Raw genomic sequence first — 18,747 nt, forward strand, 5'->3', positions numbered from 1 at the left:
TCCTAGCGAGTTACATGCATGAATTATACTGCAATGCGAGATTTAGGTATGTTATGATTTCTGTTTCATGTTCTAACATTATTTTACTACAACACATTTCTTTTCAAATTAATTTTCATCCTTCAAAAACTGAAACTCCATGGAAAATATGATTTTCCAGGTTTTTCTCTGTTTTGACATGTTATGTTTTTTCAAAATATGTATATTTTCAAATATATCTTTGCCTTCAGTTTTGGCAGGTGTTGGCCATTTTGTTTCTAACCAAGTTTTTTTTCTTCAAAAATCTATTACTTTAATCTCAAAAGTTTTTAATTTTTCCAGCACCTAAACACAGCCCTTCTATTTTTTTTATTTTTATTTTTTGCCTTCAGCTGCACCAATATGCCATAAAGGGATATTCTTTGTCCCATGGGGGACAATAAATAAATAAATGAAGACCCAAACATTTTTACTGTTGTAAAACTGTATAAGCCCAAAGCATTTTTTCTTCTTTTATTTTTCATTTTTTGAGACCTGACAATCTGAGGGAATATTTGGGTATTTGTGACTTAAATTTATTGATTTAATTTCAGAGAATAGAATTCTTTCCTCTTTCACTATAGTACTATTGGAAATGTTATTACATTAAGCTTTGAGTTTTGTTTGTATTCCTGTGTTTCGCGGTAGGATAAAGCTAAACAAACGAGGCCTTTGCCTTTAAATAACCCGGAAGTAGAAATTGTGGCTGAAGCGGATATTATCGTGAGGCGGAGGTCAGAAGTTCTCTCTCACAGCCATCTTGGATATAACGTCCTGAGTCGGTGAGTGTCTCCGCTGATAATCCAACATCATCCAGCTGTTTTTTACTCATTCCCACCTGAATCAAAGGGTTGGCGTGTTTATTGAATGTAGAGTCATTATATCCGTACAACTATTACCGTTGTGTGGGCTCTCTACTCGGTGATAAATGTGTCGTTGTGCCGCTGATTACCGGCTCAAAATGGGGGAGCATGATGTCTTGCAGTCCGCTCACACCTTGTCAGGGCCGCAGTGAGTTAGGTGGCCTGAGATGAGGGAGATATTTGAGTGACAACAAGTAGGTCACTTTAAAGAGGATGAATTTGGAGAAAAATGCGGTAGACTGGGTTATTAGCAGCGAGCTTCCCCATGCTGAGGCTAACTTGAGCTAACACTAAGCCTGCGGGCTAAAGCATGGGTTCATTATGGCCTATTCAGCTAGTTATGACAACTTCAAGTCGGTGTATTAACAGTCACTTATGTTGGGGAGCTCATATGTCCCGACTTATGTAACTAACTAAATATCTAATCCTTATTTTTCTCCGCAGCAACTATGCCTGGTGAAGCCACAGAAACGGTCCCAGTCACCGAACAGGAGATGCAGCAGCCTCAAGTCGAGACTGGTTCGTATATTTTTGGCTTTCTCACAACCTGCATGCAGTGCTGCATATTAGAGAGTGGGGTTCTGGATGAGAGGCTCGGGGTTTAGGGAGTTAACTCGGCTGGCAGGACCCTGACTTGACGTAACAGGTGACTCACCAGCTGTGTGTTGGGGACGTCCGGCCCTAAAACACAGTTAATAATACGTGTGTTTGGAGCAGAATGTATGCCCACACTGAGGGGATTTGCGGCAGTAAACGCTAATCCAGGACCCCTTTCTTTCATTTAAACACAGGCTCACAAATGCGTGTGGTGACTTGCACTGATAGCTGGATTTGGGACACAATGCATGGTGTTAAGTGTGGTTTTCCATGTGCATGATGAATGCCTTGAAAACCAACTAGGTGTGACAAAGTAGTGGCATTGTGTGTTGTGTAATTATTTTCATGTGACATTACAATTTTGCTTTAGCAGCACTTTATAAACCATCTATTTTCGTTGAAGAAAACTGTGCTTTTAAGCACATGTTATACTTGTTTAGGGCAGGTTGTCTGCAGCAATAGTACGTTGTTTAATCTGCAGTTTAAACGAATGAGTCTGTTGCCTTAACAAAAGTCTATGCAATTTCCTGTTGTTTGCAGCAATTTGATAAACAACAGTGCATTATATGCTTGAGTAAATTAAGCCCCACTTGGAAAATGTTTTTATCTGTCCCAGTGGTTTTATTGTGGAAGACAGAGTGGTTTTTGGTGGAAAAAAATGTAAGCTTTTCCTGCAGAGTTTTTGCCACATATCAAACAGAGCTTGGCCTCTGACTAAAGAATGTGCCTCATGCATTAAATTGAAGAAAAAGGCTCAGAAATTAGACTTGGACTTAAAAAGGCCAGTTTTAAAGTCTGAAAAACCCTGACAGTACAGCACAGACCTTAATGATGGCAATAAGTCTGTTTGGTGGTATTATAAAACATATAAACTTAGTAGGACTGAAACTGTAGTCCACCATGAACAGACCGGTTTAATTCGTGATGGCCATGCAATGTTATGCAGTGCAGTCACTCACTACAGAGGGGATTCAGTGCACTACTACAAATTACACTAAAATAATTTTGAAAGTTAGTCTGTATGCGTTACACCAAGCCAGGGATGTCCAACTCCAGTCCTCAAGAGCTACTGTCCTGCAGCTTTTAGATGCATCCCTACTCCAACACCGCTGAATCACATGGTTCGGTTACCTCTTGAGCATGCCATCATGTTTGGAACAGACCCGGTAGCAAGCCATTCATTTGCTGCAGGTGTGTTGGAACAAGGATGCATCTAAAAGCTGCAGGACAGTAGCTCTCGAGGACTGGAGCCGGACACCCCTGCACGAAGCCATTTTCACCAGAAAAGGGAGGAAAGGCAATTATAGTTATCTGGTGTTGTTGTAAGTTTGTTTTTATAGGGAAATCAGACTTGGTTTTACTGAAAGCATTTAGTCAGATGACATGAAATGACTGAACATATGTTGATAGGGTGCTCAAAGCTTAAAATATATTGATCTGAAATATGTTCCAAAGTTATACATTTAAAAATAAAGCCATCTCATTGTGACAAATTCAAACGAATACTACTTTATTTTTAACTTTAAGCCTGCTGGTAACTTTTGTTGGACACTATGTAAAATACAGAATTGTAATTTTCATAGTGGTTGTATTTGTTGTTTACTCTCTTTATCCATGTAATTGGATATTGGTGAAGGACTAAGAGTAGCAAAGGTAGCTTTGTGCATTTATTTGAACTTTGAACATGCAGATTTAAGACAACAGAGTGATGGCAGATGCTGCACTGCAGTCTTATTGTACTCCCATGATCAGTTTGGACTAGAGTAGAGCTGGGCGATATGAGATTTTTTTCATATCACGATATGTTTTTTTTTCATTTCAGGCGATAACGATATCTATCACGATATAAGCCAAATAACTATATTTGTAAGATTTAAATGTGCCGTTGCTCACAAGTAAAATGTGAAATAATCAGCAGCTTGTTTTTATTTAAATATTTATTTCCCATAATAAGTTCAACAGGATAGATGTACTTAACTCATTCACTGCCAGCCATTTTCAAATCAGGTAACTCCCCACTGCCAGGGTTTTTGAGCATTTTTACTCATTTTTGAAGAGCCACAGAAAACTGTGTGTTATGATCATATAAACGCTGAACCTACCAAAATGAAGAACAGACTCTCTTCTTTCATCCAAAAAAAAGCTTGTTTCTACCATTTTCCATTCTTTAGTAATCAGCTGTAGAAGAGAGGTGGGTTCCACCAAAAATGCCTGTTTTGACCAAAAAAAGGGAGAAAACGAGCTTTTTGTGAAAAATACATTTCAAGCAGAAAAGTGCCTTTGACACTAATATTTCTTGCTTTGTGACACCTCTAACATATAAAATAGTTTTTCACTTCTATAAAACAGAAATGACACTGAGAAAGGTTATGTTTTATCAAAACAATTTATTTACAAATATATGAAAAAATAAAATTCACTGACAAGCTGCCCGAGGTTGTATTCTAGCCCCTCCCATTGAAAAACGTAATTGACGTCTATAGACGTCAATGGCAGTGAATGAGTTAAGGAACATGAGACTTTTTCAGATAAATAAAGGCAAATATTGCAAACTACACAAAAGGCAGCCGCTAAAGCGTTTAAGTTTCAAAATAGAACAAACGAAACAGACTACTAAATTGTCAATTCCACTTAGAAACAAAATATTAATTCTAAAAATAAATCTTAGTTTGTTTTACAGAAGAACAGACAAAACTGACTAACTTTTGTCAATATCAAATAAACTGAGAACTAAAAGGAAATTCTCAATCTCTCCTTGTTGTATAGCTGAGCTTTTCAAACAGTTTTAACAGTTACTTTAGTCTGACAAAAGCCAAATGACGAATTAGCGCTTCCAGTCAGAGACTGAGGCTACGTCCACGCGTACACGGGTATTTTTGAAAACGGAGATTTTCCGTTTGTTTTAAAAAATAATCCCGTCCACACATAAAGGCAGAAATGAAGGAAAACGCTGCTATGAACATGCCAAAGCAGCAGGTGGCGCTAGATTCCTAACCGTGCAGAAATGTTGGCCAATCAGAAGTCTAGAAGCCTCGGTGGGAAAAAGTAAACAAAGCTGCGGCATAGAAGCAGAACCGAGTCGTATGTGTGGAGGGACAGTAACTGTGTATATGTAAGCATTTAAACACTGCAGAGAGTAGAATTAACAGTAACAGTATTGTAGAAATTCATTTCACCGAAACAATAACGTGGCGCACAGTGTGACGCATGCACCAGTTTATTGTATTTCCAGACTTGCTTTCGGCACAATTTACAGTGCACGCTACTCTGTTTTTTGTCAGACTTGAAATAGCCGAAATACCTTCACACTACGGAACTTCTTTGGCTCTTCCGTTCGACAATCTCTCCGGCATTGGAACCATCATCTGTTTTCTCTTCGGTCACGCTCGGTTGATTTTTCTAGTCGGCACACTCATTTCCTCCATTACCCGCTGGCTGCTTCCCAAACAAACACACGTGCGGCTTGGCACTTGTGCTGTACGTAACAAGTCACGCGACGTGACGCTGCGGCTGTGATTGGTTCGGCTCTGCGCTACTTAGTTTGGATTGGCTGTTCTTTTTTATTTTTTTTTATTTTAAGAGGACAAGAGCGGCGAGGTCTATCGCGATAGCTTAATTTCTCTATCGAGTAAAAGTTATATCGCAATACATATCGTTATCGTTCTATCGCCCAGCTCTAGACTAGAGGGAGCAATGTGACGTTCATAGGAACACAAATTAACCTTTGACTGGAAAGGTGTAGTGGCTGAAGCTTTAGACTGGGTGAGTTCTGGATATTGTTCAAGATAAAAGCTGTGAGGTAATTAACAGAGACACATTTCATAGTAATGTTGCCTGTAGATCTGCTAATGCTGCCTGTACTGATCTCCTCTTGGTATAAGAGTACTTTTGATTTAGTCAAGAAATGCTACTGAAGCAGTGAAGTGATCTCGTTCAGCGGTTTCTAAGTGCAGTCCTGTATATCGAGTCTTACACTTTGAATTGACATGCTGCTGTTTCCTGTCACATTTGGACACTGCACGTATTTTAGGACTTGAGCACAGTTTTGTTTTGGGGGGATTTTGGGAGCATATTTAACAACAAAAAACTGGTCTGATTCCTGCATTGCTGCAACTTTCTCACATACACAAATTCTTCTTCACGTGTGGAGCACAATTTTATTTTATTTTATTTTTTCCTTGTCGTGTTGAAGCTCGTAGTCTTGGTCCTCAAGTCATCACGGTGAATGCCCTACACCCCGTCACAATGTTCTTAGTATTGAATGAATTTCCTCCTGTGATAGCTGTTTCCACTGCGAGCAAGGCAATCCCACTGGAGAACCCCCCAGAAACCTCTGCTCAAGCTAAAGAGAGCGCTTCTGCAGAAGAAGCTCGCAGTCAGGCTACCTGTGACCAAGCAAATGGTGTAGCTGCAAACCAAGAAGTGACCAGGGAAATGGAAGCAAGTGGGTTGAACCCAATACCTTTGTCTCAGCAAGGGCTCACTGCTGAAGTAGCAGGAGCTTCAGCTGGTTTGGCACCTCTCAATGAGTCTTTGCAATCTGCTGAGGCTGTGAGTGTTTCTTCAGAGCTGCATATTTGTGAAGGAGCAGTTATTGCTGGAGAGGAAAATCAGTTCTTCATTTCAGCCGAAGAATTGACCACCCAAGAGGTTATGCTGACTTCTGAAGAACAGTCAGGAGTACCTGGAGGAAAAACCTCAGCTGATCCAAAGCTTTGTACTTCTGAAGATGGGAAGGCCAGCGATGACGCAGAGACTGTGGTAGAAGGTTTAAAGAATATGTGCTTGGATGCAGCTCAAGATGGAGTAGATGCTGGTGACGTGAACGTCACCATGGATACTCAAAATGAAAACGTTGACAAGACGGAGCCTGTAATACTTCTGTCTGAGGTCATTCAGTCAATGGATGCCGCTAAATCTGAAGCCCAACCTGTTTCCACCCGCCACCTTTCAGGTTGGTTTATGTTCTGTGAAACCAGAATCACATTAAACACCTCTTGTTTATTTATGATTTATTTGGTCCCCACCTTTTCAATACATCTTGTTGGCTTGTTTCTATTCAGCATGTGGTCATGATGACATTTAACACTAAGGTGCCAAGTTGCTTGAGGCTGCTGGCTTTTTTTAAGGGAGAGTTTAAATTTTATGGAAGTATATCATAATTGACATAAAGTGTAGTTATTCTTTGACTTGTTTTGATGCAGTGTAATGTCCTTTTTTACCATCCTTACATGACTTTTTACACATTTGTTTGCCTAAAGTGTAGTTTTTTAAAAATTATGGTAAATCGAATGCATAATTATGACCCATTTCAATAAAAACTTGGATGTAATTGAATTGGGTTAGTTTGTTTTGCCTGGTGTTTGCTTTTACTGGATGTACCAGTTCATTGGTGCTGTGTTTGTGTTGCGTGATTTCGTAAAATGTGCGTCTACACTAAATAGTTTTTCAGTGTGGAAGTTAAAGTGTCTTGTACATTGAGTGGCTGTTTGCATCCAACTCAAGGGAGGTATGCTTTTTTTCCTAACCATAAGCCAGAAGATTGGGTCTTGATTTAACCCGCATGAGAAAGACCTCCAATATCAAAACAAAAGAAAAACTTGAATCTTTTTTTGTTCAGCTACACCTCCTGCCCCAGCTTCCTCCAAGCAACCTGAGGCATCTTCAGGCCCTGCTAAGCCCAAAGGCAAAAATGCCAAGAGTGCACAGGGTGCCTCTGCCCCAAAGGCTGTCCCTGGCAGAAGAAAGCGTTCCTCTATGTCTGTCTCTTCGTCCTCTCCTACCTCGCCAAAATCAACTCCCTCCTCTACTCCATTGTCACCTTTGCCATCTCCCCTTGCTGCCTCACCTGGCAGCTCCTCTGCTAATCAGGGTAACCGTTCAGGCCCAAAAGTTGTCAAGGCTGGCAAACAGGGTAAGGCTAAAAAGGGAGAGGCATTTGTGCCTGCTCCTGTCCCCGAGTGCAAGGCCACAGGAGTTGATGAAAAGCCAACAGAGCCTAGCCTCAAGCATAATGTAGCTGATGATGCTAAACCTGCCCTGAGTGAGACAAAAACCCCATCACCAGGTGCGACAAAGGCTGGTGCAGTGCCACCTGCTTTTAAAGTTACCTCAAAGCCTGCTGTTGCAGCACCAGTATCATTTTCAGATACTATTGCCTCTAGTCCTCCTAAGTCAGCTGATGTTAAAGCAACCTCGTTGAAAAATGCTCCACTTATTGCATCTGTTGACGATGAGCTCCCTCCCCTTATCCCACCTGAGAAACCAGTTAAAATGCCAGCTTGTGCATCTCCTGTTGAGAAACAAGGTACAAAGCCTGCTACATCTCCTAAGCCTAATGCTGAGAGCTGCAGTTCTGCTCCTGTAGAGGCTACAAAGACACCAGTTAAACCAAAGGCAGACAAGCCAAAGCCTGTTAAGGTTGCTGAAGCAGCCCCAGTAAAATCAGCTCCCACTGAAGTTGCTAAGGTGTCTTCTGAAATATCAGCTGTAGCTGATGATGTTGCTAAACCAGCTCCTGTCAAAGCTCCTAAAGCAGGTTCCAAGACTAAACCAGCAAACCCTGGCAAAGTTGAGGAGGTTGTGGTGGAAACCCCAAGCAAGCCTGCTCCTACCCAGGCTGCTAAGCCAGCTCCTGGGGCCAAAACTGCTTCTGCTGAGGCTGCTGACAAAGCTTCTAATAGAACTAAACCACCTGCCAAGGAAAAACCTGCTCCTGCAGAAACTAAGCCAGTAGCTGAGGCCAAACTTGTGCCTACTGAGACTGCTAAGCAGACAGCTGAGGCCAAACCTGCTCCCATAGAGGCCAGTAAGCCAGCAACTGTCGACAAAGCCCCAAATGTAGCTAAACCACTTGCGAAGGCAGCGGCCGAGGCCAGACCGGCTCCCTCAGAGACTGCGAAGGCAGCGGCCGAGGCCAAACCGGCTCCCTCAGAGACTGCGAAGGCAGCGGCCGAGGCCAAACCGGCTCCCTCAGAGACTGCGAAGGCAGCGGCCGAGGCCAAACCGGCTCCCTCAGAGACTGCGAAGGCAGCGGCCGAGGCCAAACCGGCTCCCTCAGAGACTGCGAAGGCAGCGGCCGAGGCCAAACCGGCTCCCTCAGAGACTGCGAAGGCAGCGGCCGAGGCCAAACCGGCTCCCTCAGAGACTGCGAAGGCAGCGGCCGAGGTCAAACCGGCTCCCTCAGAGACTGCGAAGGCAGCGGCCGAGGCCAAACCGGCTCCTCCACAGACTGCTAAGCCAGCAGCTGAAGCCAAACCTGCTCCTTCAGAGACCGTTAAGCCACTGTTTGAAGCCAACTCTACAACCACTGAGGCCACTAAGGCAGCCAAATGTGCCTCCAAGAAGACACCTAAGCCAGTGGCTGAGGCCAAATCTGGCCCCAACAAGGTTCCTAAACAAGCTGAAGAGATTAAAACTGCAGCTCCTAAGGCTGCAAAGCCAAACGCAGAGGTCATGTCTGCCCCTGCTGATGTTAACATGACAGCTGCAGCACATAAGCCAGCTGAAGATGTCAAGCCAGCCAAAGTGGTGGATGTTAGTGCAGCATCAGCTGAGGTTGCTAAACCTGTAAAACCAGTTGCAGACCCTTCACCTGCTCCCTTAAAGCCCACTCCAGTTGAGCCTGCTGTTCCTAACCCAGCTCCCCGTAAACTCACGTTTGCTGAGGCAGTTGCAAAACCTGCCCCTGTTAAACCTGAGGTTGAGTTAATTACTTCAACTCCTCCTCAACCTGTCTCGCCACCTAAGCCTGTCCCCACACCTGCTAAAACCCCAGCCAAGATGGAGCCTGTGAACGACAAGAACAATAATGGTATTTCCTCCTTTCTCTCCTCTTGTGCCGTCTGTTTGTTTTGGGGTTTCTCCCCCCCCCCCAATCTGTTAGCGTTCTGAAAGATGTTCGGATGCTTAAATATGCTTTTCTCTTACAAAGGTTAGCTTGCGAAATAAATATATCTCCTATAGATGCTAAAATATAAGATGCTATTAGATTTTGGCAAGTGTGCTCCTGGTTTTGGAATGCATTAGTTCTATTGGTTACTGTTTGTTTAAAATGTAGTGCAGGTCAATGCTGGTATTATCATGTGTTGTCTGATCAAGTTTGGAAATGGCTTTTTTGGCTGGAAAGAGATTGTTCTCAAAGTCCTGAGGAAAATTACTATAATGGTAATAAGATGACAGAAAATGTGCTGTTTTGAATCGAAGTACTTTGTTCCACAATATTGGTGCAGCTTACCTTCAGATTAACTTTCAGGTGTACACATGTAACCTAAGTGGCACATTGTGACAGTTTTTCTGTTGGTCTCTACAGGATCCGGCACTGAGTCGGACAGCGACGACTCAGTCCCTGAGCTGGAGGAACAGGACTCTGCACAGACACAGACACAGCAAGCTCAGGTGAGACTTGAGTCTGGTTTATTGTGTTCACTGGTATAGGTGTCCGTCATTGACTCTTCACTGATGATTTACACAGTGACTTTCGTTCTTCTGAACCTACTGAAGCCAGCCTTTCTGTCCTGAGAAGAGATGAATATAAAACGTATCTAATCGCTGATTCTGCATTTACTCGTTGGTGTAAAACACTTAATGTAAATTCTACTTTAGCTTGCAGCAGCTGCCGAAATAGATGAGGAACCTGTCAGCAAAGCCAAACAGAGCCGCAGTGAAAAGAAGGCACGAAAGGTAACAGTCCCAGTTCACTCAGTGCTCTATAAACATTCTGTACGTCTAAAGATTAGATTTGATAAATTTACTTCCATTTCTTTCAGGCAATGTCAAAGCTTGGTCTCAGGCAGGTAACAGGAGTCACTAGGGTCACCATTCGCAAGTCAAAGAACATCTTGTTCGTCATCACCAAACCAGATGTCTACAAGAGCCCTGCATCAGATACATACATCGTCTTCGGGGAAGCTAAGGTAACGCGCCAACAACAATACCAGTTGTCAGGGTTTGTCAGTAGAGCTGCTGAGTGTGTGTAGTCTTAGCTTTGTGTAATGCAGGCAAATGGACTTCATCACCGCATTCATAAGCTAAATATTTTTGCTAAATGATGTGCTGACCTCTTAACTTCCTCACTGCTTTCCTCAGATTGAAGATCTTTCCCAGCAAGCCCAGCTGGCCGCTGCAGAAAAATTCAAGGTACCGGGAGAAACTGTATCAAACGTCCAGGAAAACACACAGACGCCAACAGTACAGGAGGAAAGCGAAGAAGAAGAGGTGAGATGCAGTTTAGTCAAATGAAGATGGGCATGGCTTTGTGTTGGAGAGATGATTAATGTTTGCATTGATTATTTTCATAGGTTGATGAGACCGGAGTTGAGGTCAAGGACATCGAACTCGTCATGTCACAAGCCAACGTGTCGAGGGCGAAGGCTGTTCGGGCCCTGAAAAATAACAACAACGACATCGTCAATGCCATCATGGTGAGATTTTGACTATCTATCAACAATTTAAACACTTTACTCTCCAGCGCTCTTAAGTGATGATTTAACACAGTGACTTTCGTTCTTCTGATTCATATGAAGCCAATATTTCTGTCCTGAGAAGAGAGCAAAGCTTTAAAATTATATCAGCTAATATTTACACATCCACTGACTTTTGCTTTTGCTGCTTTGCAGGAGTTGACAATGTAATGGGGACCCTGTCGACGAAGAGTTGACGAAAGGTTGCTGATTTAATCCAAACTCATTTATACAATTTATACCCAAGATGGAAATAAAGTCGTGGCTTGATGAAATTAAATTTTGTTTCGTTTGTGGTTCTTTAGTGGGGAAAATGGAGCTCTGCTGTATGAGCAAGTGTAATTATTAGTCTGGTTAAGGCCGGGATAGTCACAGTCCTAATCTGGGAAATGTATATATGTAGTGTGGGTTCATTCAGATTTTTATTTTTTCCTCTCCTGTCTTTTTACGAAGGCCCAGCATACAGACTGCAGGTTAGGTTTGAAGCTGTTACAGTGCTAACAGCACAGAGGTATAATGGAGACACTAGTTTTATTTTTTGTTTTGTTTTGCAGTAAAAATCTGAAAACTTGACTGTAGAAGAATGTTGGTGTTTTATTTAGTGGGGGATGTGGATTCCTGCTCTAAGAAAACTGTAGATCTCTCCATGTTTTGTGGACTTTGTGTAAGACTGAAGGTATCACATTGTTCTCGGAAAAAATAAAATTGGTAAATCTGAAATGACTTGATGCATAACTTCTCATTTGTTTAGGAAATTGCACAAAATGACAGTGAGTACTTTTGTCAGACAAAGGATTTAAGGATTTATTTATTTATTTTTTCAGGAACTGCTGACGGCGTCATTTGAGACAACTATAATCAAATTTGTATCTGCTTGTTTTTACTTTGTGTATAGTGTTTTAATGTGACATTTATAAGGTAGAACTGTTAAGCTAATATAGAGTATCAATATGTTGGGCGCCTCCTGGGTGTGTCCTGCTGGGAGACCAATGGGTAGACCCAGGACACGGACTCTTGGCTGCCCTGTGAACACCCCAACGTTCCCCTTGATAACCCAGAGGAGCTGGCTGGACAGACGGAGCTCTGCGTTTCTCTGTTTAGGCTGATGCCCCCGCAACCCGACCCTGGAAAAGCACAAGAAAATTCAGTACAGCTAAAAGTAGTTGTTGATTGCAGAAAAAATGCCGCAAAATTATACTTAAAGCATAGCTGAATTAGCTTGCAAATGACTAAGTCACTGGCAGACTGAGCAGTGATTAATATGGTTGGTATACATTCACCAGTGACTATGTTAGGTACACCTGTTCAACACTATTTCATCACGCCAAGTGCATGGCAGCCAAGTTCAGTTTCAGTTCAAATTTTATTCGCCACATGCAGTGGCAGGTTGCCCTGCAGTGGAATGAACCCGCCCCCCGACCTTACACATACACACACACACACACACAACACAGACCTCACATGGGGATACAAGTCAGAGAACGGTTGCATTACAGAAAAACCACTGAAATGTACACTACTATGGGAAAAGTACAAGAGGAAAAAAAGAGACCTCTGCTCATGCTGGGCTACAGGAGGACAGCATGAGACCGGAAACAAAAAAAACTGCACAGAAAGCACACAAATGTCCACAGTACAACATTATAGAGCACGTGACCAGCAACAGGGTTGGATAGGGGATAAGGAGTAATCCCAGGCAACACAGCAGCCATCCTGCCACTGCGCCGACTCTCCAGCGCGGGCCCAGACCCGCCTCGTGTTCCCAGGAGGCAACAAGCATCGAAGGCATTTGAAGGGGAGGGGGGATGTGTGAGTGCTTATCAGTGTAAGTGTGTGCGTGTCCATAGTTCAGCTGAGACAGTGTCCTTCACCCTATCAGGCTAAGTATAATATCAGTGTATTTAGTTATGTAGATGTCGTCAGTGAGCGCATGACATTTTAACTGGGCATCAGATAGGTATAGAAAGGTGAATTAAGTGACTTTGAATGTAGCATTTCAGTTAAAACTCAACATGCAACATTCAGATGCTAGGCCTGCCTCAGTTCTGGTTTGCAGGGGTGTTGTGATGGTGTGAGCATATTGTCTTGGTACACTCTGGGTCCAGTTAAGCGGACGATCTGATTTCCTCGTGTCAGCATTGTTCCCACATCATCATAATTAATGTTGTTCCAGGTTCAATATTGCAAGTGACCAATCACCTTCTTGTGACGTCATTCCTTTGCGACTTCGAAATACCCGCCTTCGAGTATTTCGAAATACAAGTGAAGAAGCGAAAAACCGCCGCCTGTCCGCCGAATTTGAAGTCAATTTAGGATACTTTCCTTTAATAAACGGTAAGCATTATACATATGTTCCTCACTTGGCTTGCTGTTTGTTTGCTAGCGATAGGCTACTTGACAACAGCATTAGCTAACCAGTGTTCTCTAGACCAGCGTTCCCCAACTTTTTGGGTGTTTCGTGGCCCGGGGGTTGGGTCAGGCAAAATTGCAGTAGCTTCCCTGATCATTTTACAAACATAAGTGAAGAGAATCTGGACTAAAAGGCCTAGACTTATGGTTGTGTGCTGAATCTATGACTCAAACTATCACCTGGAAACATAATTAACTGGTCCATAGCTGTGAAACTGGACATGAGTTCTTGATTCTATGGAGATTAACAGTAATCCAGAAATTTACAAATTTGTCCTGGTACATCGCGTAAATGTTGTCCCTGGGACATCGCGTAAATGTTGTCCCAGGGACATCGCGTAAATGTTGTCCCAGGGACATCGCGTAAATGTTGTCCCTGGGACATCGCGTAAATGTTGTCCCTGGGACATCGCGTAAATGTTGTCCCTGGGACATCGCGTAAATGTTGTCCCTGGGACATCATGTAGAAGTTGCCCTGGGACATCGCGTAAATGTTGTCCCTGGGACATCATGTAGAAGTTGCCCTGGGACATCGTGTAGATGTTGTCCCTGGGACATCATGTTAAAGTTGCCAGAGACATACCATATGAAAGTTTAGCTTCTTTTAGCCCCTGTTTGTTTTATATTATTTTATATATATATATATATATATATATATATATATATATATATATATATATTTTTTTTTTTTTTTTAATATTATATTTAATATTTACATTGTATTGCAAAAAACCCCAAAACAAGTTAAAATGAATTAATGAATATTGACTAATTAAACCTTCGTTATTTTTCCACCAGAAATGGACGACATAATTAGAAGAAGTGTTCTGAATGACGAAAAAAAAAGAACCGGAAAAGACACACAACTTTGTGTGCATGTGTCACAATGCCAGGAGGACCCATTCAGTGTTGTGTTAGAAAAATTGAACTCATTAACCCTTCATGGACATTATAAATGTTTAAATGTTGTCTCAGGTAAAGACAGGAAAAGAGACTATTACAAATTCAACTGCATCAGAGCTGGGGAAAAAAGTCGAAACAGCTACAGAGCAGTGGGCTGTAAGGCCTATGTTTCATTTAAAGTACTCAAATGTTGGAAAGACCACACAGTCATCGTGCAGCGTACATATGATAAGCATGATGGGCATGATCCTTCGGACCCAAAAGACGCACATTTCAACAATATTTCCAGTGATTTGAGGAGGAAGATTGAGGAACTGCTTTCCCTTGGAACTAAGCCAGCCATCGTACTAACCAAATGTCATAAATGGGCCAAAGAACATGGACACAGAGATCTTCACAACAGAGAGCATTTTGTCACACCACGTGACATTGACAGTGTTAGAACCTGCATGATGAGGAAGAAGCACTTTAACTGTGGAGACAGTCAAAGTGTACATACCTTACTTAATGGAAAACATCAAGAACATGTTCTCTTCTATCAACCATACACATCTGACCAAGAACTAATGATTGTTTTGCAGACACCTGTAATGAAATCAAACATGGAGAACTATGCAAAACAGTATTTGTTGACACCACGCACTGCGTTAACCAGTATTCATTTCCCTTATTCACACTTGTTGTAAGAGATGATCATGGGCATGGAGTCCCTGTGGCCTATGCTATTGTCAGCAACGAAAGTCAGAAAACCCTGGAAACTGTTCTTGGAATAGTTTGTGAGCATTTCCCAACTTCCCCGAGGTAAATAATACATTGACAGCTATTAATTTTGAAATAATTCCTTTTCAAAAAAGTTATAACATGCCAGAATCTAATGCTATAGCTGCAGCATGGGCTGCAAAAAACTTTCCTTTCCAGTTGTTAAAGTTATTCCTATAGGCTGTATGCAGTATTTTATATATCTACTTGTGAGTTGAAATGTTTAATTTGGCATTGAAGTGGTGCTTTGAGATAGCAAAAACATTTTCATACTGTTTAATCTCATTTAGTGTTTTCTTTTTTTCTGTAGAGCATTTATGGTTGACAAAGACTTTGCGGAAATAAATGCTTTGCAGAAGGTTTTTCCAGAGTCAGCTATCCTTCTATGCTGGTACCATGTCTTGCAGGTAAACCACATTGTTTTCTTTTCACGTTGTCTAAGATGCACCTGAAACACATTTTTACAACAGGGTCCTGTTGTTATGATTTGCCTCATTGTGATATTCACCTACTCAGGTTAATGAATATAAAGGGATAAAATGTTGAGTGACTATGTCCATCCATTTAAGACCACAGTGCACTCATCTTCTGGTGGCTGCTTCCCAAAGCTCTTTTTGACATTTAAAAATATGTTTGCCTGGTTGATTTCTGTAATGCACAGGTCCTCTTGTCCAGTGAGTGACAAAGTTATTTTTGGACGTCAGCTTTCTTTTATGCTTTTTGTACAGCTGCTCCTCTGTCTCTCTCTCCAGATTAACTTTTTTTCTCTTACATTCACAGGCTGTTAATCGATGGCTTTCAAAATCAGAGTCCGGGGTCCATGGGCTTTCTAACACCCAAAAGAGAAATGAAATCATTTCTTTCTTTTGTAAGCTGAAAGCTTGCACATCTGTAAGTGTAATTTGTCTATTTCACATTTTGATTTCTTGATTACACTAAGAGCATAATAACTTTCAGTTGCTAAAAAAAGTTACAGAGAGATACAAAATAGATTTTTGAAACAATTTCTAAAACTGGCTTCTTATCTTGCTTATCAAAACAAGTACTTAAGCTGTGCAGACCATCATTGTGTCACCCACTGTGCAGTAGAACTTGTGAGTGGGATTCTTTCACAGACAGATGCTGAAACCAAATATGCTTATAGGTTTAGTGTTCCTTCTTAGCCATTGTAAGGGAAGAAATAATTGCTTCTTAATACAAAAACACGACATATTATTAATAACTTAAAATTCTTAATGTTATTCAATAAAAGGAAAAGGGCTTCAATACATAATATTAAAGATTTCAATAGGTCTGTTAAATGGATTGAAATATATTCTGTTGCATCCAATTCTCTTAGGAGGACGACTTTAAAGCCACATCAGCAGAGTTCTGCCAGACATTTAAGCAATACCCTTTGGTGTGCCAGTATTTTCAGAAGCACTGGGAAGGCATTGGCCACATGTGGTGTGACTACGGCCGTCGCTTCAGTCACGCTCGTTCTGAAACAAACAATGTGATTGAAAGGTATGATTTATTATTTTGACCTCATTCAATTGTATTGCTGAAAAAAAGATATTATGCTTTAATCCAAGAGGCTAAACTGAGTAGGTTCGTCATGTCATTGCCAGAACAGGTTTTAGGCAAATCCTTTAAATTCTAGCAGCGTGAGTAGGTGGATTTGCCTAAATCAGCTAAACCGGCACAGAGCATTCCTTTATAAAAGACGTGTGCAATAGGTATTCCAATTTTTTAAAAAATAATACAGTCTTGATTAAAACTTTAAATTCCTTCAATTACAGTTACTAATCATTTCAAATAACTGTTTTTCAGATTTTTCCACCGCCTGAAATGCCAGTTTTTATCTGGCTACAAGAATAGGCGTCTGGATGATCTGATTGAAGTGCTCCTAGGGAAGGCCGACGACTACTTCTCAGTCATAAAAACCCTGCAAGATGTGGGCCGCATGAAAAACAGGTTTGCTGACACCTTGTCTCAAGTTTCAGACTCTGCTTCAAGACTGATGGAAAGTGGTTGGGCTCTTAAAATTACAGTCAAGAACAGCCATGGAGTTAATGCATATCAAGTCCCATCTGAGTCAAGAGAAGACATGGTGTATGATGTCTGCCCTGTTGAGTCCTACTGCAACTGTACATATGGCTTACGAGGACTTCTTTGCAAGCATCTAGTGTTACTTGCAAAATTAGCAGAGGCTGACAATGACATCTATCCAAACATGGAAACAGACCTTGGCAAGAATTGCAGTGAAAGAAAGGCATTACTTTGTACACTGTGAGGACTTGAAAGTGATAAAAATGCCAAGTTTGTTTGGAAATTTGTGTTTTTTTGCATCGGCTGAAACACTTCAGTGCACTTGTTGTACGTTCTCTCACTATAACACATGTGCTTGCCTGAAGGTGGCTTGTAGCCATTTTAAACAAATGAAAAACTCTCTGAAAAGTCCTCTATCAACTTTGAATGACACTCCTGTAGTTGAAAGCACAGACAAAAAATGCACAGAAGATGCAGTTGGAAAACTAAATGCTGTTTTAGACACAGTTAAACAGTGGGCATTCATTCCAGAGGGTATTACTGCAATGATAGATGAACTGCATACAAATGTCTTAAAAACAAAACAAGTAGGCAAAAGTATATGCCAGTACGAAATAAAGACGACAGATAATGCACGCAAAATTAGGCCATTGTATTCTAGCAAGAAACGTTCGGCCAGCATCGACATTCCAACAGTCTGTGAAAATGAATGTGAACAGTCGATAACCACTGAAAGAGAGACATCCTCTGGAGAAAATGAAAACCTTTTGGAATACAAAACAAAAAAGAGAAGAGTTAAAGCTAAGTATATGCACAAGTAGACTTTTGTGTGACATTTCAAAGGGACTGCATCCATTACTTCTGTTTATTGAAACCTAAAGCTGAATAGCTGTCTTAACTTTCTGCCAAGGAACAGATGAAAAGAAATTGTTTGGTCTCTCAAGCAGTTGTTATTTATGTGTGTTATTCATTACTTTGGCTTGGTTGCTGTTTTTGATACAAATTCATCTGTGCCCATTGTAATATTTTCATATGTTACTATTTTTATATTGCTATGCATTATAAATAAAGGATTACTTATTACTATTAAAGGTCTGCATTTGTAATTGTTGGTATTATTTATAAAATATGCGCTCTTAAGTTTTTTGCTCCATAAAACGATACCTGTCACTATCAGCTGTTGAGAATCCTGGCTCATACAAAATAGAAGTAAAAGGTTTCAACATCCAGCCTTTTTATGATTAAATACAAAGTGTAATAACAGAGTTATTGGGGTGTGATTTTGTTAATAGTTAGTCTTAAGTATAAGTTTAATAGTAATGAGTAAGAAAATATAGCCAGAATAATGGAATGAGACTAACACCTGACCTCACACTGAGATTTGGTATGAAGTGGCATGTTTGTGCTAATGCTGACATTGGGGCTCAGAGTTCCTCTGTGTGTATATATTTGTGAACGTTAACTTGGCTAATGTCCAAGGGTTTGACTGCTTTCCTGTTGGATTGTATCACAAAGAACAGGGATAAGAGCACCAGTGGCCGTGCACACCCTCATCTCTCTCCTTCACCCGATCATTAGTGTTGGAAACCGGCATTAGCTCAGAGTAGATTAGACTTCAGTATAGTGCAAGTGATTTGATTTTATGATTATTTGATTCAGTTTTTTCTGTGTTCAAGCTCAATTACTTTAATAAAATATGTTGAATT

At 41.2% G+C, this 18,747-nt stretch overlaps 3 protein-coding genes across 3 annotated transcripts; all 3 read left to right on the forward strand.

The window, feature by feature from the left end:
* The first annotated feature begins 703 nt into the window (after positions 1-703).
* Positions 704-11,219, forward strand: LOC309696434 (nascent polypeptide-associated complex subunit alpha). Its single transcript, XM_082517675.1, has 8 exons — positions 704-800; positions 1,326-1,400; positions 9,790-9,875; positions 10,083-10,160; positions 10,247-10,393; positions 10,566-10,694; positions 10,778-10,900; positions 11,096-11,219. Exons 2-8 carry the CDS (start codon positions 1,331-1,333, stop codon positions 11,108-11,110), a joined length of 648 nt encoding a protein of 215 aa, XP_082373801.1. The 5' UTR covers positions 704-800; positions 1,326-1,330; the 3' UTR covers positions 11,111-11,219.
* Positions 6,558-9,865, forward strand: LOC309696421 (uncharacterized protein). Its single transcript, XM_082517657.1, has one exon. It carries the CDS (start codon positions 7,236-7,238, stop codon positions 9,369-9,371), a length of 2,136 nt encoding a protein of 711 aa, XP_082373783.1. The 5' UTR covers positions 6,558-7,235; the 3' UTR covers positions 9,372-9,865.
* Positions 11,220-14,831: 3,612 nt separating the features above from the next.
* On the forward strand, positions 14,832-18,132 carry LOC309697108 (uncharacterized protein). The gene is made up of 5 exons (XM_082518763.1): positions 14,832-15,052; positions 15,321-15,417; positions 15,791-15,901; positions 16,350-16,516; positions 16,823-18,132. Exons 2-5 carry the CDS (start codon positions 15,328-15,330, stop codon positions 17,283-17,285), a joined length of 831 nt encoding a protein of 276 aa, XP_082374889.1. The 5' UTR covers positions 14,832-15,052; positions 15,321-15,327; the 3' UTR covers positions 17,286-18,132.
* Positions 18,133-18,747: the final 615 nt, after the last annotated feature.

The sequence above is a fragment of the Aulonocara stuartgranti genome (genome assembly GCF_965226115.1).
Source record: "Aulonocara stuartgranti genome assembly, chromosome: 20".
Classification (NCBI taxonomy): Eukaryota; Metazoa; Chordata; class Actinopteri; order Cichliformes; family Cichlidae; genus Aulonocara; species Aulonocara stuartgranti.

Bases quoted from the DNA above. Each gene is read 5' to 3' on its own strand.
- LOC309696434 (XM_082517675.1), top strand. From the start codon at position 1,331: ATGCCTGGTGAAGCCACAGAAACGGTCCCAGTCACCGAACAGGAGATG. The intron at 1,401-9,789 runs GTTCGTATATTT...TGGTCTCTACAG, and splicing joins GCAGCCTCAAGTCGAGACTG to GATCCGGCACTGAGTCGGAC. The intron at 9,876-10,082 runs GTGAGACTTGAG...ATTCTACTTTAG, and splicing joins CACAGACACAGCAAGCTCAG to CTTGCAGCAGCTGCCGAAAT.
- LOC309696421 (XM_082517657.1), top strand. From the start codon at position 7,236: ATGTCTGTCTCTTCGTCCTCTCCTACCTCGCCAAAATCAACTCCCTCC.
- LOC309697108 (XM_082518763.1), top strand. From the start codon at position 15,328: ATGGTTGACAAAGACTTTGCGGAAATAAATGCTTTGCAGAAGGTTTTT. The intron at 15,418-15,790 runs GTAAACCACATT...TTACATTCACAG, and splicing joins GCTGGTACCATGTCTTGCAG to GCTGTTAATCGATGGCTTTC. The intron at 15,902-16,349 runs GTAAGTGTAATT...CAATTCTCTTAG, and splicing joins AGCTGAAAGCTTGCACATCT to GAGGACGACTTTAAAGCCAC.